Genomic DNA, 26,155 nt, shown 5'->3' on the forward strand with positions numbered 1-26,155 from the left:
TGGAAGGACACCCTTTTCACCAAGGCTGGAGGCAGTGGGGGCTGACATCGGGTCCAGTCCTTCCTCAGGGGTCCCTGTTAGTCCTTGCTCCCCACCCCCACTGTACATCCATCTGCCCTTCTTGATGGGAAAATCCTTGTCACAAATCTCTCATCCACATACCTACCTCCTAGTAATGTTGCTTCTCTCATTGAAGTCCAGGGTCAGCTGCATTAAGGCTTCCAACAAATATCTACATCGTAATCTCTGGAATCTGTGAATGTGTGAAGTATCATATGGCAAAAGGGATTTGGCAGATAAGGATCCTGAGATGGGCAGATTATCCTGGATTATCTGGGTGGACCCAGGGGGATTATCACAAGGTCCTTCTAAGAGGGAGGCAGATCAGAATAGGAGATGTGCAGATGGAAGCAAGAAGTTGGAGAAATACCAGGAAGGGGCTACAAGCCAAGGAATGCAGGTAGCCTCTAGAAGCTGGATAAAGAAAGGGAACAGATTCTCCCCTGGAACTTCCAGAAGGAACCAGCTCTGCTGACACCTTAACTTTGGCCCAGTGAAGCTGATTTTGGAATTCTGACCTCCAGAACTATAAGAGGATGTATTTGTGTTGTTTTAAGCCACTCACTTTGTGGTGCTTTGTTACTGTGGCAACAAGAAATGAATGTAAACCCTGACTGATACATAAGAGACATGTCTAGAGAGTTAAAAATAAACCTGTATGTTGTGGGGGCCCTCGAGCCAGAGTAAAATGTTACACATCAAGTAAGGTAGTCACACAAAAACAATCACACTAGATGACCACAGGTCTCCCTCCGTGTTAGAAACACCCACGGATGCTACACACAAGGCAACCCAGAGACCCCGGAATCAACAGTTTACAGCAGGCACACAACAGTCAGCTGTGGTACCACAGGGACCCACAAACTGCTGCATCACTCAAAAGCACACCACTCACAGCCCACACCCAGAGCTCCCATGGAATCCAAGAGTCCCCAGAAAGATGTCACACATCACGTCATTCACAGAAAACAGTGGCACAGTGACACAGTGACAGACCACTTACAACCAAACACACCAGGAGCCCCAGAGGCACCCATACACGTCACTGTCAGTCTAAGACTCACAAGGTCATTCCTGGAGTCAGCTGGATACGGTGTCCAGGTGTGCACACACACAAATACGCTTCCTCCAGACCTCTGTATGAGAGAGGCCCAGCCAAGCCAGGGATATGGTACAAAAATAGTTTATTACAAAAGAAATTCAACCAAAATGCCTAATAATTTACATTGTTATCAGTGCCTGGCTACAGTCCATCTCTCCTCATCCAACTGGAGAGAGCACAAAGAAGAGTGGCTTTTCCTCGGTTCCACCATCTCTGGAAGAGGAGAAGGAAATGAACATTTGGGTGGAGTTCCAGACAGGAGACTGGTGCCTGAGAATAATGGGGGTCAGAGTCCTGGGCGCCAGAGATGAGTTGGGGGAATATCTGTGCTGAGAAGAGGGGGCTTATGGGTAAATACATGTGCCTTTGTGCAAATCCTGGTCCAGAAGATTGGGGGGGGGCAGAGTGAGATCTTCACAGTTTTCAGGAGGGCTGACCCCATTGGGCAGCAAGGTCCCTCCTCATGAGTCCGAGATCTGCCCCCCCATCCCTCTCAGCTGCCTCCTGGAGCTGGGGAAGGGGGCACCGGCTGGCCAGGGGCTCGGAGGACCCCAGAAAAGGGCAAGAAGGTAGGTGGAGATGAGGGAGGAAGGAAGAAACTGGGGGGAGCCATGGGGAATCCAGGGAGGTCTTTAGGGGGAGACTGGGAGGGCGAGGAGGGAGGTGATGCTGACAGAAGACCTGTGGGAAGAAAAGAGAGAGGAGGCGTGAGGGCAGTGAGACTGGATCCAGAGAGAAGGGGGCTGGGGGCCCCCACTCCTGGGTGCTGAGGGAGGAGGGGGCTGATTTCTCACCATTGGAGCTGACTCGGCTGCTGCTCTCCGGGGAGGTGGTGGTGCTCCGGTCAGAGGAAGGCTCAGGCTGGGATGCAGGAGCTGGCCGGGTGGCCTTCCCCCGCAGGATGTCGATGACCTGTAGGAGGATGGGGAGTCGTTACCAAGCCACCCTTGCCCACCCAGCACCGCCTTTCTCCACCTCCCCTAGCTCATGGGGTCTCCATGTTCAAATGGGCACTGCCTCTATCTCAGTATGTGAAGGCGGGCAGGTCCCTTCCCGTCTTTGTGCCTCAGTCTCTCCTCTGTCCAGAACTCACACCCACGCACTCAGGCTCACCCGCCCGCCTCCACGCCCTGCACGGACACGCACACGCAAACCGCCGCACCCCTGCATACAGTGCCCAGTCACATCCACGCTGACCGGCGCTCGGGCACAGACCCTTCCTCCGTGGCCCCCGCAACTCCCACCGCCACCAGCGCGCACGCTCACCCGGCGGCTGCGCGCCACCATCAGTGGCGTGTCGTTGTGGCAGTTCTTGAGGCCGCTGTCGGCGCCGCTGCGGACCAGCGTGCGCACGAGCGGGAGGAGCCCGCGGCCCGACGCCGAGTGCAGCGCCGAGCTGCCCGAGTACATCTGAGCGTTCACGTTGGCGCCGTGCTGCGGGCCGGGAGGGGCGGGTCAGGACCACCGCGGCAGCCTGACCGGGGCCAGGTCCGAGTGGAGGGGGCGGGGCCAGAGGGAGGGGCAGGGGCCGGGTGGGATCAGAGCCTGGGGCGGGGCCACATCAGGGTGGGGCGAGAGAAGGCTGGAAGCTGGACAGAGCGGGATGGGGGGCGGCGCTGAATCAACCCGTGCTGGACTCGGCAGCCTGGCCAAGGTAGGGTGAAGTCAGAGAAGGGAAGACTCCAGAGTATGGGCCTGATGGTGGTCACAGTCGAGGCAGAAGGACAGCGTGGAGACAGGGCCAAAGCCGGAAGGCAGGGTCAGTAAGACTCTCGCTGGGTGGGGGAGCTTGAGCCATTTGGACGGCGGAGGAGTAATGGGAGAAGGGCCTGGATAAGTTCGTAGCCGGTGTGTGTGTGTGTGTGTGTGTGTGTGTGTGTGTGTGTGTGTGTGTGTGTGTGTGTGTGTGTGTGTGAAAGAGAGAGAGAGAGATAAGTCATAGGGTTGACAAAGAGTCCTGGAAGGAAGGGTCGGGGCCGGAAGTATAGCAAGGGAGAAGACAGAATTGGAAGGGGTCAGTGAGTGGCAGGGATGGGGCGACAGCCTGTTGGTAACAGAGGAAAGAGTGGGCGAGAGGCCACGGGCATGGGCTGTACCCACCTGCAGCAGCAGCTGCACCATGCTAAGGCTGTTGTTTTCGACGGCGTGTATCAGTGGGGAGCGACCGCTTTTAATGTCCTGAGGCAGGGAAGGAAGGTTTTGAGCATCTCCTACTTGTGTCCAAACAGTGGGCGGGTTCGCATCGCAATCACTTAGTCTAGCATCTCAACCGGATGCATACTTCAAGCCCCACCCCACTCATCAGGGCGTTCTCCCACTGTAGCCCCTCCCCGTTGGCTCCGCCCCTCCCCGCTCCTATTGGCCCCACCCCCGACCCAAGCACGCTCACCACAGCGTCGATGTCCGCGCCATGCTCCAGCAGCAGCAGTACGGCTTCGTGGCACTCGGTATTCACGGCCACGTGCAAGGCAGTGAGCCCTGAAGGAGAGGGAGACTCAATTAAACCTGGGCGTGGGGCTCTGCGGCCTCAGAAGAACTCCACGGCTTGCCAGACAGCCCCACCTTGCACCCGGGTAGGTGCTCACCGTCGTAATTGCGGGCCTCCAGGTCCACGGTGCCTCCGGCCGCGCTGTCCAGCAGGGCCCGCAGGCAGGCCGGGCTGCGGTGCTCGCACGCCAGGTGGGCTGCCGTCTGGCCATGGCGGTCCAGTGCCATGGGACTGGCACCGGCCATCACCAGGAGCCGGACCACAGACGGCAGGGTGGTGATCACAGCCAGGTGTAGCGGTGTCTGGGGACGAGAGACTGTAAGGGACCCGTGCACTGCCCTGCCTCCCAGTCCTGCCTCCCCCAGAATTTCCGAGTCCTGACACCTAGCTATAGTCTTATTCCAGAACCAGAAATCTGGAGCGCCTCCTCCCTCAGATTCAACAGTCAGGGCCCCCAGCTCTTCTTCCCCTAGGACCCAGGAGTCCAGGTCTCCAGCCCCCTGTTCCATCAGATCCAGGTCCCCAGGCTCACCTGCCGTAGGTTATTGTAGATATCCAGGTCCCGGCCGCCATGCTGGAAGAGGTTGACTAGCCGATGCACAGCTGGCAAATTGCCCTGCACTACGGCAATGTGGAGTGGCCTGGGGGTGGAGGATCACGGGCATGAGGGGCTGGTCACCTCTCACACCCACAATCTTAGCAGTGCTCATTCCATTATGTGCAGGCTACTCTAGAAAAATCTCCAGAATCCAGCCTCTGCTCCCCACCCCTACTCCCTCTGTCTTGGTTCAGCCACCATCATCTCCCTCCTAGACTGTCCCCTCCTCCCTGGCCTCCCTGCTTCCACCCTGCCCTATGGCCTGTCCCTCACATAGCAGCTAGAGAGACCCTTGTGGAATCTAAGTCAGGTCATGCCCCTTTCTGCTCAGAACCCTCAGAGTAAAGGCCAAAGTCCTCGCTATGGCCCACAGGCCTTATGTGATCTTGTCTCTCATTCTTCAATTCCTTTATCTCTGTCCACTCTCCTCACTCAGCTGGGACCATTGACCTCCTTGCTGTTCCTCAAACATACCAAGCATGCTTGCCTCCCAGGGCTTTCACACTGGCTCTTCCCTTTGCCTGGAATAATCTTACCCCTCCCCCAGATCTGCAGGGTCAGCTCCCCTCATCTGGGCCTCAGTTAAAATGGTACAGTGACAGTGGCTTGCCCCTCTCCCTGTTTCATTTTCCCCCACATCATCACCTGACATTGTACACTTTACTTGTTTCCTGTCTAACTCTTCCCTGATAGAATGTCAACTCCACCAGGGTAGAGCATTTTGTCTGCTTCTGTCACTGCCCAGTGCTTAGGACAGTGGCTGGGGCTGAATAGGTGCTCCTCAAACACTCATGGAATAAATGAGTCCCTCTCAACGATCCTTGGCCATCCTTGAAGCTGGTGACCACATCCCCACCCCATTCCAGGCCATGAGTTTCTCATCTGTGACAGGAGTGGGGATGAACTCAAGGCCATCAAGGGCTCCCATCAGATGTGACTGCAGATCACGTTCAGCCTTCAACCCAAGAGTAGAGGAAGTTTTGCCCAGAAGGGAGGTGGGACAAATGGGGATGGGGGTCATTGTTTGGGAGGCTGGGCTGCACAACCTAGATACCCCCCCCCCCTTTTCCGGACTGAAGGACTCATTCCCTCACCTTCTGGGAAGGTTGTCAGCACTCTTTGTTAATTACTCTCTGCAGAAAAGAGCTGCTTGCCCAGGTCGTGGGGGTCAGGTGGGTGGGGGTAGATGTCATACAATGGCATCCAGTGACTGGTCAGTGTGGGCATAGAAGGTCTGGCCTTCTGGCCCCAACTCTGAAGGCCACTCCAGCTGCAAAACACTCCCTCTGGGATGGCTGAGGCCCTGGTGAAACTACACAGAAGCCTGACTGCTGCCCCTGCCAAGTCCAGCTTCCTCCACCCCTGCAGGCATTGATGTGGAGAACACTTTCCAATAAACTTCCTGCCACTTCCCAGGGCCCCCCACCTGGAAGAGTCATTTCAAAATGACGGCAATCTGGGATGACTGTACCGGGTCGGCAAGGGGATATTAGCACTAAGGGCACAAGGCTGAAGGTACATAGGCCCCACACCTTTCTTTAAAGTCCATTTACTGGAGCCACTACTTTCTCACCCACCACTGCTGGGGACCAACCAGAGCATGGCTCTGGCAGGTGAATAGCGGTTCTCCCATGCTGAGAAATCCTGCAGCCCAGGGGGCTCTGGGGAAACTAAGCAGGCCAGGGTTACCAACTGGGTGGCAAATCTCTCTAGCTGTGAGGCTAGGGCAAAGTCACATGGCCCTTCTGAGCCAGCCTCGGGTTTCTTCTCTGTAAAGCATAACCCATAATAACGCTTATCTCCCAGGAGGGGATTATGCAGATGAAACTCTGATTCTGGACCCAGATCCGTGAAAGACACATTTAAAAAGAAATCTTGGGGGAGGGGTCGCATCTGGGCGAGGGGCCCCTGGGATGGGCTCCCGCCCCTCCCAGCATCTCCCAGGACGCCCGGCCCGGGTCTCTCTCGGGGCGGGCGGGGTTAAGTGAGGGCAGAGGGAGAGAATGATTTCAGAGAAACCGTCCAGGCCTGAGTTCCCATAAACGCGCGGGCCGCAGGGGGTGGGGCGGGGCTGGAGGAAGTGGGGACGGGAGGGGCGGCCCAGCCCTCGGACTTCCAGTAACAGGTCTGCTGGGCGGGGCTCCGCTTCCTGCTCCCGGGGGAGGGAAGCCTGTCCTGCCGGGGATCTACCCCGGCCACCCTGGCACCCCAACTTCCATCCTCGAAAGGGGCGGAGAGGGAACCCAACTTAGAGACCTAGTTACCGTTGGGGGAAGGACTCCAAGTCCTCCAGCCAGGGGACGCCTCCTAGAATTCCACCCTTCGGGGCTTAGACTCCAGCTGGCTGCCTATCCCCCCAATCCGGGCATCCACTCCCAAGATCTCTTGGGACCCCAGGAATATAGTTCCCTAACTCTTTGCAGATACGAACTTCCCCATTCCCTCCGAGTAGATCCCTAATCTGCCCTGCACCCTCGTCCTACTCGGCTCAGAGGTCAAGGACTACACTACCCCCACCTCTATTCTCTGGGATTCAGAACACGTGCCCCCCTCTCTTGGAGACCCAGATGCCAGCTCCCCAGTGCCTGACCTCTTGGGGGTCCAAATGCCCTGATTCTTTCTCCCTTGAATCCCTGGAAGTCCAGCCTCCCAACTGTAGCTTTGCTGCTTTGGGGACCCAGACTTTGCGTGTCCCCCTCCCCCGCCCCCGCCAGGCCTGCGCCGGCTGCCCATTCCGGTAAAGTCTTGGGCCCCAGCGGAAGGGGTTAAGGTTAGAGGGAGAGCCGGGAGGGGGAGGCTGCCAGTGAGTGACGGGTGCTGACGTGGGGGAGGCAGAGCAGCTGGGCTGCGGTCAAGTTCTGCGGGAAGGGATTTCCCCCAACAGGCAGCTGAGGCAGAAGTGTTTGCTTTGGGGGAGAGGGGGGAGTAGGGGGTAGTGGGGGAGAGCGGCTGGGGTGTGGGGCTGCGGGCTGCTGTGCCAGGTCCCTCTCTGCACCCCTCTTTCACAGGCTGCAAACAAATCACCCCTGGGGACAGGTACAAATTAAATCTATTTCACAGATGACCCCAGAGGTACCCAGAGTGGGAGGGAACTAGCTTCGCTGAGTCCTTTATATATCTCACAGGCACTTTCTCCTGCTTTGGCTCACAAGGCTGGCTCACAACCACCCTGGGAGCTCTGTTCGAACAAAATCCCCTCCCACATACCGAGTACCTACTGTGTGCCCGGTACTGTTCTATGCACTACATGTATGTCCATCATTGCTCTCAAGCCCAATTGTGATGATGAGCCCTGATCTCCAGCTAGGAGATATGAGCCTCAGGGATGGGAAGTCACCCAGGGGCCAGTGGTGGAGCCCCCATTTTCATTGCAGAAAAAGGCCTGTCCATCCCAGTCCCACCAAAACCATCCCCAGATCATCACCTTCTAGAAGTGATTGCATTTCTGCCTCACAGAGACCCCCACATACTCATGGTTCCTATTTTTATAGGAGGAGACTGAGGCAGAGAGGGGTGAGAAGTGGCCAGCTGAGATTCAAACTGAGGTGGATAGAATCATAAGAATCATGGCAGTCAAGTGTATTGAGGGCTAACTAGGTGCTGGGCCCGGGGCTAAACCCTCCGATGTAGGATTTCCCAGCGGTCCCAAACTGCAGGGGATCAAACCATGAGACTGGTGAAATCAATTTAAGGGATTGTCAGCCTAATTTAGTGGGCTATGACCAGGAAATGAGACTAGAATAGAAAAAACCCAAAGTAGACCCCATGTTGTAAGGGTGAGTCCTGTTTTGTTCTGTGCAATTTTTTTTTCAAGTTTATATGTGCATGTATGTCCTGGGCTTAATATAAAGTCATCACAACAACAATAATCTTAATTAATACTTATTGAGCACTTCCAATCTCCCAGGCTCAGTGCGAGGAGCTTATTATCATGTATAATTCATGTAAGAAATCAGTCAGTGAAATGTCTTTCTCATTTTCGGATTTTGATAAAAAATTGGAAATCCACTGCTTCAAAAAAAGCCCTAGGAAGTAAGTGCTCACAGGGTGCCCATTTTCCAGAAAAGGAAACTGAGGCTCAGAGAGGGAAAGGGCCTTGCTCAAAGTCACAGAGACAGCGGTGGAGACCGGATTCTAACTTGGGTCGAGATAACTTGAAAGCCGATGCTGAGGGCACCTGTCCTTCGGTGGGTGAGGTGGGGGGAAGATTGGCCCTACTAATCCCTCCATTAATGGGGGACTGTCACTCACGTGTCTCCATCCTCATCCGCACGGGTGGCCATGGCGATGTCAGCCGACAGGGGGTGTTCCATGGAGCACATCATGGGGTACAGGGGTGTAGGCAGGTTCAGCAGAGGAAAGGGGGAACCCATGGTCGGAGTCGGGTACAGGGACAGTAAAGGTCCTGGGCAGAGAAAGGACATGTCTGAGGCCAAGCCCATAGATCTTCAAACCCACCTGCCACCTCCAGGCTTTTGCTCCTGCCAGGCACCTGCGCTTTTCCCAGGTCCCCTTTGCATCTCACACTGAGTCCTCAACACGCATGACAAACTCCTCTCCCACATCCCTCCCCTGGGCTCCCGAAGCTTCCCCCTCAGCCCTGGTCACTCTCAATATCACTTATTTTCACTTGTGTCTGACTCCCAGCTCCTCCTAGGCAAAGAGTCCCTTAAGGACTGAACCCCTATCATCACCCAGCAGGGGGACCCCAGGGTCTGTTTGCTGAGTGAATTTGTGGCTGAGGGACATAAGGATGGATGAAGCACTAGGTGTAGGGTGTGGGGTAGATGTGAACAGAGTTTGCAGAGTGGGGAGTGGTGCTGGGAGCCTGTTCAGATCAAACTGTTGGAAGGGACCGTGGTAGCAGGCAAATCCACATCCACCCATCACACAAATGGGGAAAACTGAGGCCCAGGTTCTCACTCAAGGAATGGGAAAGGAGGCAGTGACAGGCCTTGGGATGCACAGCTCAAAGCTGTGCTCTGAGGGGGTGGAAGGTGCAGGAACTGGGCAAAGGTCTGGAGGTACTAGGCATGGGGTCTCTGCAGCTCTGGAGGTTACTCTGGGATGCTGAGGTCAGCACAGCTGTGAGAGGGGATGCTTCTTCCTGGAGATCAGGGATGGAGACAGGATGGGGAAAATGGTGTTTGGCGTTCTCTGTCATCTCCTGATCCTTGGAGGCTCCCATTATTGAACTCTCAAGTTTCCTGGTTTTTGTATGTCCCATACCGGGCCTTGGTGCCCTGGGACCTTCTTCCCAGAGACTCCCTAAATCCTCTTTTTCTGGCCCTAAATCCTTGATTCCCAGAACTCCCCAGTCCTGCCCCCAATTCTTAGAATCCTCAGTCCCCAAGCCACCTGACCCCAGCAGAGACACTGATCACTTGCAAGCACACATAACTAGGTGCTCAAAACCCCAGATCTCTGTCCCACTGGCTCCTTAGGACTCCTAGTATCTGGATCTGTTTCTTTGGATCCTTGTGACCCCAGATATTGGGGTGCTCAGAACTCCAACTATGTTCTCCTAATTCCAATGTCTCCCAATATCTTGGTTCTTGAGATTTTTGACATCCTAGGATCCTTAATATCTGTCTCCTTAGAACCCCAGCCTGTTTCCTGACTCCCTTTGACCCCACATATCTGGATGCCAAGAACTCCAGTTTCTCGTGTCCAAGTGCTGATTTCTCATAACTCTAGATATCTGGGTTCTTAAGAGTTTATAATTCTGTGTTCCTGGGACTTGATTCCCTGAGACTGGGCACTGTCTCCTGGTTCTGGATACATGGCACTCGGACCCCGGGCTGTATCCCTCAGGGCCTCCTGACACCCAGCTTCTTAGAGCAAGGATATGTGTGTCCCAAGGTCTGCTCCCTGATGCTCTCGTATCTGTACTCCTGGGACCCCAGGTTCTGCCCCACTAAGGAACCCCGTATCTGCGTTCTTGGGACCTTGGCTTCCGTCCCCTCAGCTGCGTGAGACCCCTATATCACGTCGGAGCTCTGCCCCTGGATCTGGGGACCCTATGCCCTGCCTGCCCCCCAACCGGCCCGGACCCGCGGAAGCCACTCACCCTGGTAGTAAACTGCCTCTGGACGGGCCAGGCCGTGGGGGGGCGCGGGCACAGCGGGAGTGTCGGAGCCAGCGCGGAGGGGATCCGGGGGGACCACTGGGCCCGCGGCGCCGCGGGGGGCGGCGGGCTCCGGAGAGGGCGCGCGCAGGGGGCGCTTGCGGAGCGGCAGCGCGGCGCCGGGGGGTCCGGCGGCCTTGGGCCTGGTGCGCAGGTCCACGGGCCCCTCGTCCATGGTCCCCGCGGGGCATCGGGGCATGGGGCCGCCGGGGACGGCGGCCGAGCGGGCGGCCGGAGCGCGGCTCGGCTCGGCGGCACGGGAGGGTGGTTGCGCCGAGCGCCGGGACTTCCCCTGCCGCCGGCTGAACTGAAGGGACTTTTGTCGGCCCGGGCGGTGCCGGCCGCCCGCCTCCCCGCCCCCGGCCCCCCCGGGGCCACCCGTCCGCCCCAGGGGTTTCCTGGACCCGCCGCTGCTCCTGCCGTCCTGCGGCGCCGCCCGCCGAGCGCCCCGCCCGCGCCTCGCCCCGCGCCCGCCCCCTCCCGGCCCCGCAGCGCCCGGGGCGGCTGGGCCTCGGCGGGAGGAGGGGGTGGGGTGGGTAGGGGGCGGGGTCGGAGGTTGCGGGGTCCCCACCCCTGCGGCTGCAGGCCTCAGTTTCCGTCTCTGTTTTTGTCTTTCTGGCTATAGGTCTCTATCTCTGTATTTCCCAGTCTGCAACTGTCTCTGACTCTTGGGTTTGGAGAGATGTCTCTTTATCTCTGTGTTGCTCTCTGTTCTGTCTCTGTCTCTGTCTTCTCTTCGCGTCCCTCGCCATCTCTCTGTCTCATGAGTGTTGTCTGCTTCTCAGCCTCTCCCCCAGGGAGACAATTCCATGAGGCGCTGGGGTCTCAAGGACGCGGGTTCGATTCCCGATTCCCGATTCCCACTTCTCGCTGGGTGACCTTGACCGGGCACTTCTCTTCCCTGAGCCGTTTCCTCCTTTATGGGAACGAAAAGACGCACCTAGGGCAAGGACTACCCTCGGCAGGCGCCCAGGCACTGTCTCTCCGCCCCCCTGACACCATCTCTGCCTCCTCCATGTGCCTCCTTAGCGGTGGGTTTGAATTTCGCTGGGGGTGGGGTGCGGTGGGAAGTGCACAGAGAAACACTGAATGTGTCTCTCTCCGCGAGGTCCCTGCACCCAGCCGGAGCCGCCGGGCACTAGGTGGGTGCTCCGGGAATCCTCGATGCACAGAAAGAGACGTGGCAAAAGAGGCAGAGAGGTCGTGAGAGACCAAGGGAGAGACGGGCAGATAGCAAGAGACGCAGGGACACAAGACCAGTGTCACAGCGACCAAACCCGGGCCCAGGAGGCGAGGGCAGTCTGGCTCCCCTTCTGCACCACATCCCACTCCCATCCCGGGCGGAGTTGGTGGGTGGGGAACAGGCCAGGCCGGTTGGGGGCATGACTCAGAGGCCCGCTGGAGCTGGGGGGCGGGGGACGGCAAAGGCGGGCCTCTCCCGCGTCCCCTCCCCTGCAGCCCTTCTCCCCGCCCCGGGGAGGGGCCTGGGCCTCGCGGGGCTTTCCCGGATTTCCCTGGAGGCGGGACCGTTGCTGGGGTTGAGTCCCGGTCACCGAGTTACGGGAGGCGGAGCAGGAGGCTTTGGGACCTAGCGGGGGCAGAGGAAGGGGGGCTGCACTCCGGCTCTGTTCAGGCGGCACGCAAGAGTCTCCCTGGTTCTCTCCATGTGTCTCCCTATGTCTCTGCAATTCTGTCCCTCTGTCCCTGGCCTCCCTCTGTCTCCAGCCCCACCCTGTCTCTTTGTTTCCCAATCTCTGCGTCTCTGTCTCCTCGGCAGCGTCTCTCTGGGACCCTGAAATTGGGTGTGGGGCCCCGGTTCCCAGGAAGGGACTTTGCCCCAGACTGGGGCTCCACCCGGTGGATCGTTAAACGGGATGTGAGGAGCAGCTGTGGGCAGACTCAGGCCTCAGCCCTTCCCCCGTCTCTCTACCTCTCTGGCTCTCCCCCTGGGTCCCCTGTAATGGGTGAGCATCTGCGGGCAAGACCTGGTTTCAAGTCCCACTTCCACCCCTTGCTGACGGTGGACCTCAGACAAGTTGTCTCTCTTAAAACTCAGTTTGTTCTTCTGGAAAATAGGGCTGATGTCAAGCCCTGACCCTAGAGTTGTGTGGGCTACAAGGGAAGAGGTGAAGGAATTAGGTTGGAAAGTCTGGGTCCCACTGCCCCCCCCACCCAACCCTGGCCTCTGGTGACTCTCAAACACAGGGGAGGGACAGGATGTAGAATACTACCCCTGCACAGAGGGAAAGTCAGCCTCAGGGGAGCAGGGCTTGCCCAGGTGATGACACTAGGAGATAGTGTTGGCAGGACACCCACCCACCCCGGGCTCCCTTGTGGCAGGTGGCGTGATGGCTCTCGGCCCAGGCAGGACTGGAAAGGGGGATGACTGTGCTTGGTCCAAAGAGGGGTTGGAGGGGCTGAGGGAGAGGGTGCTGGTTCTGAGTCTGAGGATGGATGAGGGATAAGAGTCTGAGGGAAGAGGATCTTCAGGAGGAAGACAGATCTGAGACAGAAGTAGGTGGTCTAGGGAAGGGGAGAGAGTCTGAGGGAGGAGGTGAGAGTCTGAGGGAGGAAATGAGGGTCTGAGGGAGGAAGTGAGGTCTGAGGGAAAGGGAGAAGGTCTGAGGAACTCTAAGAAAGACCAAGTGAGGGCAGTGGCTCTGAGGGAGGAGGAGAGAGTTGGGGGAAACGGAAGGGTCTGAGGGAAGGGGAGATTTGAAGAGCATCTAAGAGGGGAGGCAAATTCTGAGGGAGGAGGACATTGGAGGGAGCAGACCTGAGGGTCTGAGGGAGGAGGAGCAGTTGGAGGAGGGCCTCCGTGGGCCGGAGGGAAGAGCGGCATGCTTGGGGAACCTGCAGAGACTCAGGGGAAGGAAGAAAAGGGAGGCTGGAGTCAGCCCCGCCCCGCAGCTGTCTCTAATTTCCCAGAATCTTCTGCTGCTCAGGAAAGTCCCAGCTCCCACCGCCGCCTCCCTCCAGTGTCGGGAACGGAGGATGCGGAACCAGGATGGCTCCCCCTCCTTTTCCCTTTGCTCCCTGCACCCTAGGCGGGGAGGACTAGGGTCTCCCCTCCCTGGGCTTTGAAATCTGGAGGCCCCCCGCCGCCAGTAGGGGCAGTCCCTGGATGAGTCCCAGAAACTTCCCAGAGAAGGCCCGAAAGTCCTATTTGGTGTCTAACCACTTTCCCTCATGCAGGCGACCCTTTGTACCTGTTCAGTTCTCCTGCGTCCTACTGCTTCTTCTCCCCTTGTCCTTCCCCGAACCTCCCTGGGGAAGGAAGGATCACAATTGTACCTGCTAGAGGTCCGAAGAGAGAAATGAAGTCCTAGCTAGAAAGCTGCAGGTCTGGGGCAGCTTTCTTGCCTTGGGGGCCTCAGTTTCCCCTTCAAAGAAGAGAAGATTGGGCTGGTCGGGCCCTATGTTCCTATTGACTTAATTCCTGGGCTTGTCCTGTTGGCTTCTGACTGAGGCCAGGATACAAGTCCTGTCTCCTGCTTTCATTAGTTATGTGAGTTCCAGGCAGTTAGCTTTCTCATTTATAAGACAGACTAACTCAACAAAATACACTTCCATTCTACAGGTTCTGAACTACAGAAAGTGCCTAATATGATGTAGCTGCTATTATTATTCTTCCTGTTATAACCTGGCATAGGAATAATAATTATTATCAATTAACCCATAATTTCAACAGCAGGATCCATTTCTTTGAGGAAATTAACATCCAGCATACTGGGCTTAGAGACATGGGTTGGAGCCCTGGCTCTGCCATGTGTTGGCTGTGTGACCTTGGATAGGTGGCTGCCCCTCTCTGTGCCTTTCTATGACTTCATGGTTGAGGGTAGTAACAGCTTCTGCCTCCCAGGATTGCTGAGCAGATGAAGTGAGCCCAGGTGTGCAGAATGAACAGCTGAATGAATGAATGACTTCTATTCTTGTGTCCATGTTGCCTGCCTTCACCCAGCAGGCCGGACCTTTCTTGTCATCGTGTTCCACCCAGCGATCAGTCAAGATGGCCCAGTCCTCCTGGCTGAGCTCCCACTGGGAATTGGCCCATTTCATTCTCTTGACACCTTGTGAGGAAAAGTCAACGAAAATCGCTATTTTTACAGAGAAAGAAACAGGCACAGAGAAGTCACTTCTTAGGATCACACGGTGAGAGATTGGGGGAGTGAAGATTGTAAGCAGGTCTCTGTGACCCCAGCTTGGCTGCTGTACCCGCTGCCCTGCGTGGGGTGGTCATTAGTCCCAGAGGCCCAAGGCCTTCTGTCTCAGCTCTAATTCCAATTACTCCCTGGGAAGGAGTCGTTTAGATGGGGAAACTCAGGCACAGGAAGGCAAGGTCACGTGCCCAAGGGTCTACACTCTTTCCCCAGGGCTATTCTGCTGCCTCCTGGCACAGGGAAGTTTGAGCAGACAAGAGAGAAGTTCGCTTTGCAGCAGGAGGAAATAGAGTTAGATTTAAGAGTCTCGGGGAGAGCAAGTGAATTTTGCAGATAGAGGGAAACAGAGACAGTGACCCTAGATGGAAAAGGACTTGCCCGAGGTCACACAGACTGGCGTCTGGGCTCTGGGTTGAAAGTCCTCCCTGGGTCTGCACACAGCTCTGCCCTCTGAGGCTCCACCCCACCCCCAGGGGTGAATGCAGGCCAGCTTCCTGGAGCACAGCCTGCGCCTCCTGGTTCCTCCCCACCCTGGGGCCTTGGCAGCTGCTGGAACCCCTGGCACCAGGCAGGATCAGCGTATCTGGGGCCTAGGCCAAGACTTAATCTTCCTCTTTCTCCCTGTTGCTGCGTCTGCACGCTCGCCGCTGAGTCAGAGGATTACCACATCGTCTCCAGGCGGGCTTCGAGACTGGACACCCTCCCCCCTGCACTCCTCCCCCCAACTCACTGCCTTGATCAGACAGGGGAGATGGGAGGAGTTCGGGGATATCAGCATCTGCCCTGGGCGGCTGCAGGGGGTGGTGGCTCTGGGAAGGTCAGGTGGAGGGCAGAGGGGTCCCAGCGAGGTGATGATGGTAGACAGCCAGGCATTACAGTGCTAGGCCTTAGTGGAAATGGGGCTCATCTGTAAATGAGGCTCACTGTCTAACTGGGTTCAAGCTTGAGCTCAGCCACTTACCAGCTATGTGACCCTGGGCAAGTGACTTACCCTCTCTGAGCCTCAGTTTCCTCATTTATAAAATGGGGGCAGAACCAGTGCATGCCTCACAGGGTTGTGGCGAAGGTCAAATGAGTTCACACCTGTTGGCACAGGCCGACATGGAGTAAGTAATCAGTACGTGGAAGCTGTGATTTTCAAATTTGCTATTAATACTGAGTATGGGAGTGTTGCCACAGAGGCACACTGCTTGGATCCCCTTTGAAGAAAGGACTTGTGACCCAGCTGCCAGGCGTGTAGGTGGCTGACAGCCTCAACTGTTGGCTTCTTCAAGGGCTGCCTCAGTGTGTCAGTCGGGGGCAAAGCCCCCTGGGCAGCCTCCAGCCATTGACAGAGCCCAGCAGGATGGGGCGGGGGGGCGGTCTGGCTGTTTCCGGCTACTGTGGGATTCCTCTAATGCAATCTTTGCTTCAGGGGCTCCCTTTTGGGCTGGCATCGTGGCCTGATGGTTCTCTTGCCCAATCCTGCCCTCCCTTCCCTTTCTCACATAAACCTTTTGCCCTCCTACCTCTCAGTGTCTGCTTTCTGGAGGACCACATCCATGACAAGGCACTTGGGAGTCAGACAACTGAGTGGGAGTATCGGCTCTGCCTGAGTGGATTTGGAGTCGCATCTGATCTCTCTGGGCCTCAGTTTCCCCCTCTGAGTCATGAGGATGATAACATGACAGCTGAAAGGATCCGGTGAGTCAGCTACAGCGCCTTAGGAACTGTTGCCTACGTCTTCCTTATCCAGAAAGCTGAGACAAGTCGAATCTGGGTCTACCTTCCACTTTGCCAGTTCCCAGCCATGTGGCTGCTGCCAAGTGCTTTGCCCTCTGAACCTGGTCTGTAAAGAGGGGATGGGCCCCTCCCTTCCCGGGTAGGGCACTGGCGAGGTCAGGCATGGGGAGCCCCGCTGAGCCCAGCTCACTGGATGCTCAGTAGCCAGGTGGTGTCACCATTGTGAGTGCCATGACAGGGGAGGTGAGCAGGGGTCTGCATGGCGGGCATGTTTGACCCCCGTTGAGGTCCTGCTCCCAGGCTGACAAATAAAGGGAAGCCCCAGGGCTGGGAAAGTGTGGTGTCTCCTGGAGAAGTTCCCTGATTCTAGGATACACCGTGGAGGTGGGAAGGGGGAGGCCTCTGCCCTGCTCATTCTGTCAACCAGAGAAGGGGAAGGGTGTGCAAGAAAGAGGGCCGGGCGGGGAGGGCAGGTGCTGGTTGCGGGGACTGCCTCCCTCAGCAGACTAGAGCTCCCCAAGTGGGGGAGGAAGGCCACCACCACCAGACTGGGAGGTCCCTGAGGTGGGGACACATTCCGCATCAGTGCAGGAGTTCCTTTGCAGGTTTGCCTTGGGTCCTTCCTCCTCCATCAGATCAGACTCTCCCTGAGAATGAGTGTGACTTCGCGGATTAGATATCTCTACGTGCAGGCAATGCCTCCTCTCTCAGACTTGGAACTCCCTTGGGTGGTGGCTGGGCACGCCTCTTGTTAGACTAGGAGCTCCTGATTGAGGAGGCAGTGTGCTTCCATCATCTGTCTCGTACATGGTTCTCAATGGAGGGGGACAAGTTTGCCTCCCTCCCAGGGGACGTTTGGATGAGTATTAGACCAGAGCTTCCTGAAGAAGGTGGGCATGCCTCCACCATCATGCTAAAGCTCCCTGAGGGTGAGTCTGAGTCCTGAGCTTGAATCGGCCATCGTACTAAGAGTGCTTAGTGAGCTTAAGTCTTGTCCCCAGTATTAAAGTATAAGCTATGAATTACCCAGGAGGAAGTTGTGGCCTGCCTCTCCCATCAGCCTAGCCACTCCCTGAGATGGTGTGAGCCTCCCTCAATGAACTGGGGCCCCCCTTCCCAAGCCCACCTCCCCAGGGCAGAGCGCAGAGCCCATCCCAGAGGAAGGGACAGCACCTTCCCTGAAAATCTAGCCTTTTCCCTGGAAGTCGGTGCCTCCCCAGCCTGAGGCCACAACCTCCCCTGCAGCCACTAAGGCTTAAAAACACAGATGCAAAACCAGGTCATGCCAGGCCCTTCCTCATTTGAGCTGGGGCCACAGTGGACTCACCTTCCCTGTCCCAAACCACTGTCCTGGCCGGGGCTACCCCTGCCCTGCCAGACTTTCCCATGGCAGACATGTCACCACTGCCCCGCCTGGTGGAATCAGGTCGCCAGCTGGAAGCAAATCTCCACACGGCAGCGTCCCAGCTGCACAACCCCAGGCAGGCTCAGTTTCTCCATCTGAAAGTGTGGGGCTGGCGCCAGGCCTCTGTGAGTTTGCACTGGCTATGGGCCGGCTGGTGAGAGGGGGTGTCCAGAGGAGCTGTCACCATCAGGCTCTGTGGGAGGTGGGGGTGGGAGTTGGCTGTGGCATCTCCTTGGGGACATCACCCACCTCTCAACTTGTCACTTCGGCCTCCTGTGGTCACATAGCCGCGGAACATTGGCTCACTTCTGGGAAAAATCAAATCATTATCGTGAGTTTAAGATCCCAAATTCTCTTCTGTGGGTTCCCACCGCACCCTCCTGCCTCCGGGCTCAGGAATTTTGCCCCCCCTGGAGAACCAAGTCATCTGAGGAGCAATGAAGAGATGGTGGAATCATGGGATGTAAAATAATACATATTTCTAAATTAGGAAATATGATGTGGAGAAATGCATAAAATGCAATGTTCCACTTCACGAACGATTATAAAGGGAGCAGTTAGGTTCAGAAATGGTTCTGCTGAGTCCTCAGAAGCCCCTTCAGGCCTCTTCCAAATCACAACTCTCTCCCTCCCTCAAGGTAACCCATATTCTTTTATGTTTTTATTGCTTTCCTTTTACTCCCTATGAATACACACCTGACCACTACAGTTTTCTTTCTTTCTGGAGGGGGAAGTATGTATGTATGTATGTATGTATGTATTTTAACAGAGGTGCTGGGGATCGAACCCAGGACCTCGTGCATGCTAAGCATGTGCTCTACCACTGAGCTATGCCCTTCCCCTCCTTCAATTTTTAATAAAGAGGATCTTTCAGTGCAACCTCTTGAATCCGGCTCCTTGCATTTTGCGTTTTATGTCTGTGAGGTTCATGCATGTTCTTACATCTGTTGGAGTGCCTTCATTTCCGTGACTTTGTGTCTATCATTCTCTGGCCTGGAAAACTATAATTTCTTCATCCGTTCTCCTGTTGGTGGGCATGTGAGCGGTCTCTCAATTCTGACTCTTTGGACGATGCTCTGTGCATCCCCTGGTGCCTCTAAGCCCACGCACTTTTCTGCGTTATCCAAGAGTGGTAGGGTTGGGTTGCAGCGGTCCAGCTGTGTAAAGATACAGCCACACGGCTTTGCTCTGATTTTCACTCCCATCTACTTTGCTGCTTTGAGTTCTACCTGCCCCACATCTTTGTTGGCACTGGATCTGGTCAGACTTTTGAAATACGAGTCATCCTGGTGTGTGTGTGTGTGTGTGTGTGTGTGTGTGTGTATCTTCTGGTGGTTATAATTTGCAATTCCTTGCTCAGGAATGAAGTTGAGCACCCTTTCCTGTATCCACTGTCCACTGGAATCCAAGCACAACATAATCTTCAAGACAAAAAGCTCTAGAAACTTAGAATCTTAGTGGCAAAGAATTTTAGAGTCCCAGACTTTAAGGAACTAGACATTCCAGAATCCTGTGCCTCAGTTTCCTTGTTTGTGTCACAGGGATTATTCAAGTCTCTGACTCAGAGGATTGGGGACAGGATTCAAGGAGTTACATGCACACTGAGAACTGAGCCCGGTGCATAGTGAGCGCACTGTAAATGTGATTTCCCCACAGGCAGGAATTTCATCCATCTTGTTCTTTTCTGTGTCCTTGAAACCTCCAACAGGATGGAAGCTCAATAAATATTTCCTGAATGGATCTTAGCCTCAAAGGATCAAAGAAACTTGCAATTGTGGAACCTCAGGAGCAAAGGCTAACAGAATTTAAGAGATGAAGACTTATCAGGCCAGAGAGTCTTAGATTTGCCAAGGATGCGTTTTTATCACGTGTAGTTCCTAAGACTGACTGTTCAAGTTTTAGAAATGAGGACATTCCATTGGTGGAGGCTTCCTAGCTCTTGGGAGTGTCTCATGTGGGACTGAAAAGACAAAACCTCTGTCTTCTCACCCTGCTTGTTACCCCTACTTCTCATATCCATCACCTCCCTCCTCACCCTCCCGGCCTCTTCCCGGCTCATCCTCCCTGCGCAAGTGAATGGATCTTAAGTAAGCTGTTCCCACCTAGGGTGCTAGGGTGTCAGCCAGAGAAAGTCCAGGCTCCTGCCATGCGGCCTTGAGCCAGGCACCACCTCCCTCTGCCTTATCTCCCCCTGCCCTGCCCCCACCCACACCCCTGCTTTTAGCCGAGGCCTCTCCCCCAACCCTCCTGCCCACACATGCCCCTTTAACTTCAGCCTCAAAAACCCGTCTCTTCCATTGAGATCCAGACCAGGACACACAGGAGGGGTTCAAACTACATATCATGTCTCAGCTTTGGCAGCCTGTCCTCCAGGAAGTCCTCCCTGATTTCTTTCCGTAGGCTGGGTCAGGTGCCCCTCTCTGGATTCCCCAACTCGAAGCCCCAACCATTCGGAGATGTCGCTGTCTGGAGGCAGCTCAATCTCCCCTACGTGTGAGCCTGTGAGGGCAGGCTGGGGCTGTGCTCATCCAAACACTCCCTGGAACAGCTGAGATATCAGGGAACAGGTCCATCAGCTCCACCTGACTATTGAAAGAGGCTGTCTTACAATGCTCTGAATTGTGCACCCAGGATGCCATTCCTCTGGGGCCCTGGGATGGCTGTCTTCGCTTTTCTAGGTCAACAGGTGTGCCCAGTGGTTCAAAGGGACTCAGGTAAGGTCCGATGGTGCTCAGCCTAGGACCTGCCCTCCTGAGACACAGTAGCCATTGTCAGCAGCTCAGCTCTCATGTCCCCAGTTCTACCCTAAAGTCTCATAAAGCCTTTCTGTTTTATTTGTAAATATTTCTTGCATGTACCCATGTACCTGTGTACCCACTGTGAGACCCCAGACTTCAGGACCCATCTCCCCAACTCCCCACTCCTTCCCCTGAGGCACAGAGAGGTTAGGGGCTTTGCCTAAGGTCACACAGCCATGGAAGGGCCGGGGGAAATAGGCTTTTTAAAATCAACTTTATTGAGACGTAATTTACATACAGCAGAATGCACTCAGTGTACGGGGTGCAAGGGATGAGTTCTGATAAAAGTTTACAGTCATATCATCACACTCGAGATATAGAACACTTCCATCACCCCCAAACTACCCCCGTGCCCCTCCAGTCAAACCCTCCCTCCATCCCCAATCCCTGGCAGCCACTGATCTGTTTTTTATCCCTGTTGTTTTTGCTTTTCCAGAATATCACATAAATGGTATCATACATTATGCAGCTTTTAAGAAAAATTCATTAAAAAATTTGAATACAGTCAAATTTACTCTTTTCGGTGTCCTGTTCTATAAGCTTTGTGCCATGCGTGCAGCAAGGTAGCCACCACCAGAATCAAAATGCAGATTTTTCCATTACCCCCAAAACCCCCTGCTGCTGGCCCTCTGTGGTCACACCCTCCCCAGTCCCGCCCCCACAACCACTGATCTGCTTTCTGTCCCTACTGAGTGGCCTTTTTCAGAAAGTCTTATAAATAGAATAACAGAGATTTGTGAGTCTAGCCTCTCACTTAGCTTAACTCATCTGAGATTCATCCACGTGGTCGTGTGCATCAGAAGCGTGCTGCATTTCATGACCATGTGTGGATGGACCACAGTTAGCTTATCCATCTACCAGCTGAAGAACACCTGGGTCATTTCCAGCTCTTGCCCATTCTGAAGAGAGTGGCTATAAACACACGTGTACAGGTTTACGTGTGACCCTAGGTTCGCTTTTCTCTTGGGTAAATACCCAAGGATTGAAATTGCCGGGTTGTGCCTGGGAAGTGTATATTTCACCTCTGGGGAGATTGGCAAACTGTTTTCCAAAGTGGCTGCTCTGCTCTGCAGGCTCACCAGCAGCTCAGGAGAGTTCTGATTGCAGAAATAGGATGTGAGTCTGGGTTTGTGAGACAGGGCTGAGCTCTTGGTCACCAAGCCACAGGGCTCCTGTAAATGATTGCAACAAAAGGTCTTTCCCCTTTGGTCACACCATGCAGTTGCTTAAAAAAAAAAAAAAAAAAGAGGAGGCAGTTCTGGGCTGATGTGGTGTGATCTCCTAGACAAATTGCTAGAAGGAAAGTCCAGAACAGGATGAATGTGTGCATTTGCGGAAAGAGGGGAGGGGAAAGAAATATGTGTACATATTTTCTGATCCATTCATAGACTATCTCTGGAATAAACACAAGAAGCTGGTAAGAGCGGAAACTGGGAGGTGGGAACAGGACTAGGGAGGGGTTGGAGCAGAGGTCAAGTAGATAGGCCACATCTCAATTCTATTTTGTGCTTTTTGGATTTTGAAACTTGTGAATGTCTTACTGGTTCAAAATAGACACATACATTCCATCCACTCCACCGACAGGTATTTCAGGCCTGGCTCTGGTGGTAAACAAATAAGATCTGATCACTGGGGAGTTGTGTCCTGAGACATTGTCAATAAGACAAGGAAAATGTAGACAATGTCAAGTATTCGCTATGGAGAAAAATAAAACTGGCAAGTGACTGGGGGTAGGGTGGGGTGGGAGAGTGGGGAGTGGTTTAAAGTGTTTTTAAAATCAGGAGGCCCTCATCAGGAGTGACATTTGGGCAAAGATGTGAAAGAGGGGAGAGAAGAAGCCATCTGGACATCAGTGGGAAGAGTGTTCCAGGCTGAGGGAACAGCAAGCGCAAAGGCCCTGAGGTGGATTATACTGGCTGTTTGAGGCTGGTTGCTGGAGTAGAGTGAGCAGTGGGGAAAGTGGAAGAGAGATTGGGAAGATGAGAGCCCAAGGACAAGGGAGGGTGGGACAGATTGTTTGGGTCTTGTGGGCCACTGCCAAGACTTTGGTTTTACTCAGAGGGAGATGGGGGCCATGGGAAGGTTCTGAGCAGGGGAGAGATGTGACCTGACTTAAGATTTAACAGAGTCTCTCTGGCTGCAAGGGTTTCCCTTTGCAGGCAGGGCAGGGACAGGGGCAGGGAGCCCAGTGAGGAGGAGACCACAGAGGTCCTGGGCCATAGGTGATATGGTGGTGGCTGCGTCAGGTTGGGTGCAGCTGTGAAGAGGAGAAGTGGCTGGATTCAGAAGCTAGTTTGAAGGTGGATACCCTGATCTGTCTTACTTCTGCCTGTGTTGGGGGGCGGCCAAGAAGCCCAGGGAACCAGGACGGGGAGGAGTGAGAGGACCAGGCTTGGTTTGCGGAGATCAGAGAAAACATCCTTGGGGCCCTGATGTTTTAGCTGAGACCTAAAGCAGCTGAGGAAGTATTTGAAGGAGGCCAGTGCCAAGATCTTTTAGCAAAACAGACAGGAGGATGGACCCAGGCAGGGGTCAGGCCACATGGTGCCCAGTAGGCCTGGAGCCCTGGAACAGCCCTTGGGTTTTCTCCTGAGAGCACTGGGGAGCCACAGCAGGTTCTGAGCAGGGGTCAGGGTTGAGTTTTGGAAAGACCCCTTTGACTGTGCAGGGAGACCAGCTTTGCCTCGAGCCAGCAGGTGGCTTGGGTGGGGAGGGTAGGTGAGGGAGGGGTGACGAGCATCCATTCCAGAGATTTAGGAGTTAACTTCCTAGGAAAGGGAGATGGTGGGGTTTGTGCTGACTTCTGGGGTCAATGTCAGCTAGCATCCTAGGGGTTTCTCACACCTGAACTCAGTGAATCTTCACAACCACCCAGAGAAGTATCCCCTTTTCACAGCTGGGGAAACTGAGGCTTGGAGAGGCTGCAAAGTTCCCAGTCCAGGGTCACACAATTGGGAACTGGAGCATGGAGATTTGAACCCACAACCATTTCCCTAAGAAAGGCCAGGATGCAGCCCTGTCCATCTCCTACCCTCCCAGCTGCCCTCCAGCAGTGGCCTCAGGCAGGGTTAGGCCACCACCCTTCCCTCCCTCCCTGCCCAGAGCCCCAAGCCCAGTTCTGGACTTTATCCCCAGCCACCGCCCAGGTCAATAAAAGTCAGGCAAGCAGTGCAGAGGCCAGCAGGCAAAATTCCCCTACTCCCAGTGCCAGGGGAGTTACCCAGGGTGCGGAGGGCAGAAGGCAGGTGCGGAGAAAGGGGCCGAGGGGGAAGGGGAGCATCTGCAGTTCCGCGGTGCTGCCTCGTTGCCATGTGCCTCAGTTTCCCTCTCGGTAAAATGGTTGGGGCTCCTTCCAGGGACACAAGAAGGACCCTCAGGCATCTTCCCTTCTGGTCGGACTGGGAGACAAAGGTTTCCTCAGTCTGATGGGGGAGACAAGGAGCTCCACCCTGATGGAGACAATAAAGAGCTCTCACTAAGTCTGATGAGGGAGACAGGATTTCCCAAACAGGATAAAGATAAGTCCCAGCTCCCTGGATAGAGAGCAGGTGTCTAGTCTGCATTTCCAGTCTGCTGGGGGAGGTTAGGAGGGCCCATTCTGATGTGTGATATGGTTAGTTTCTAGTCTGAGGGAGGAGGCAGGTAGCCCTAGCCGCAGTCTGAAGGGGGAGGTAGAAATTCCTCCTTGACGCCCCCTCATCCTGCCCCACTCTCTGTGCTCCCCAGGGGGAAACAAGATGCTCCAGCCTGAGCTTCCAGTGTGATGAGAGAAAATGTTTGCTCCAGCTCAGCCTGCTCTTTCCTGAGCCTCCAGAGTCCAAGCAGCACCTGAATGCTTGAAATGCCACTGTTAGTCAGCTCCAGCTCTGGAGGGGGCCAAGACCAAGGGCCAGGGAGGCAAAGGATTTGGGGGATCCAAGGGCAATTCTGCGGGGCTCTGGGCCTGACGTCTTTTGTGAGCTCAGATCTGGATGGTGAGGTACTGGCGCCACCTAGTGGCATCTATGGACCAGGCCTCCCATCCAGAGCTGGAGGAAAGCTGAGGCCCCCGAGGACGTGAACCCCTAGGTGCAAGTCCCTCCCGCCCCCCGAAAAAAAGAAACCCATCTGTAATTCTGTGGCTTCACTGTGCTCATCCTCCAGGTGTTCTGGGGGGAGGGGTCTTTCTGACCTATAAGTCTGCTCCTGCCTCTCTGCTCACAACTTCTCCATGGCTCCCCAGTGCCTGAGAAGGAAGCCCGCACGTGGGCCCCGAGGCTGGCCTCTCTAGCCTCTCCCAGACATCCCTGTGCTTCAGCTGAACATGAGTAGATTTTTGAGCATGTCAGACTCAGAAACTACCTTCAGGCCTTTGCACAGGCTGTTCCTTTTGCCTGGAACACCCTTCCCTGCCTCTTCCCCAGCATCTCTTGTACTCCTCCTTCAGACCTTGGAGTAGATGCCTCCTCCTCCAGGAGCCCCTCCTTGACCTCCCCAAGTCAGGGTTACAGTCTTATGGGGAGTGCTATGTCCCTACAGGGCCTGACACTAGCTACATACTCCAGGGAATGTTTGTTTGAATAAATGAATGAATGCCAGGCTGGAGAGTTTGCCAGGGCAGCCAGAGGAGAGTTTAATCAGAGGAGGGACAAGGTCAGATTTAGAAGCTTCCAGGTTTCCTCTTAATCCTGAGCCTTTGTATATGCTGTTCCTTCTTCCTGGAACATTTGCACGTATTAACTCCCGCTCATCTTCTAGGTCTCAGTGGGCCGCCCCTTCCTCCAGGAAGCACTTCCTGACCCCCTGGGTCAGGCATTCCCCAACCTGGCCTCCTGGGCTCCCCCGATCTCATCCCTGACCAATGCTGGGTTGTCACTGTCTGTGACAAGTCTGTCTCCCCTATTGGGTCCTGGGAGGACGGGACTGGGTTCTGTTCATCCACTGTCTTCCTGCAGAGCTTATAATAGAGACATCCTTTTGTCAAGATCTGGGCTTCAATCTCGACTCCCCCATTTGCAGCGTGTCTTGGGTGAGCTCAGGGCCCTCCTGGAGCTCCAGTTTTCTCGTGAGAAATGTGAAAAGAATGGGTAGTTCTTCCTCCAGCCTCCCAGGGACATCGAGGAGACAAGACCCTGGGTCCTGAACTGACCGTGTGCCGGGTGACTGTGGGTGACCCACTTCCCCTTTTGGGGCCCATCTGGCTATATGAATGGGTGGCAGAGGCCCCATCCTGCCGGGACATTTCAGGAGGCCGGCGCGGGGCTTCCCAAGGCGGGAGGGTCAGGGACAGGCAGAGGGAAGAGGTGTCTGCTGGGTTAGGGGAAAACCAGCCTTCCCCATCATAAAACGGATGATGGGAGGGAAACAAACAAGGCCGGCTCCACCCGGGCATGAGGGGAAGTTGGGGGAGAGGATAAGGGGCCCCTGGAGGTGGGTAAAAACCACAGTCCACAGCTTGTGCCAGCTTCCCTCCCAGAGCCTGTATGCCATGGGGTCCAGGCTGTCTGCCCTGTCACTGGCCCCACCTCCAATCCTGCTCTGCCTGCAGCCTTCCAGCCTCACAAATGGCAGCTCCATCCTGCACATGCTCGGGGAAGAGCTTAGAGACCCCTCTACTTCTGTCTTCCCTCACACTGAATCCAGCCCATCAGCGAATGCTGTTGGCTCCACCTTCAAAGTCCATCCCCACCTCCACGGCCACCATCCCGGTCCAGCT

At 55.3% G+C, this 26,155-nt stretch overlaps 1 protein-coding gene across 1 annotated transcript; it reads right to left on the minus strand.

Annotated features, from left to right (window-relative positions):
- Nucleotides 1–1,227: 1,227 nt before the first annotated feature.
- On the minus strand, nt 1,228–10,819 carry BCL3 (BCL3 transcription coactivator). Its single transcript, XM_032485861.1, has 9 exons — nt 10,319–10,819; nt 8,500–8,653; nt 4,183–4,291; nt 3,748–3,952; nt 3,552–3,640; nt 3,263–3,340; nt 2,429–2,596; nt 1,957–2,074; nt 1,228–1,843 (listed from the first exon to the last, which is right to left on the minus strand). The coding sequence occupies exons 1-9, from the start codon at nt 10,572–10,574 to the stop codon at nt 1,656–1,658; spliced, it is 1,365 nt and encodes a 454-aa protein (XP_032341752.1). The 5' UTR covers nt 10,575–10,819; the 3' UTR covers nt 1,228–1,655.
- Nucleotides 10,820–26,155: the final 15,336 nt, after the last annotated feature.

Source organism: Camelus ferus, chromosome 9, assembly GCF_009834535.1.
Source record: "Camelus ferus isolate YT-003-E chromosome 9, BCGSAC_Cfer_1.0, whole genome shotgun sequence".
NCBI lineage: Eukaryota > Metazoa > Chordata > Mammalia > Artiodactyla > Camelidae > Camelus > Camelus ferus.

Excerpts from the sequence above, each read along its gene's own strand:
- BCL3 (XM_032485861.1), bottom strand. The coding sequence starts at position 10,574 with ATGCCCCGATGCCCCGCGGGGACCATGGACGAGGGGCCCGTGGACCTG. Across the intron at positions 4,292-8,499 it reads GCGGATGAGGATGGAGACAC|GCCACTCCACATTGCCGTAG; the intron begins GTGAGTGACAGT and ends CTCCACCCCCAG. Across the intron at positions 3,953-4,182 it reads TCTACAATAACCTACGGCAG|ACACCGCTACACCTGGCTGT; the intron begins GTGAGCCTGGGG and ends TCTCGTCCCCAG.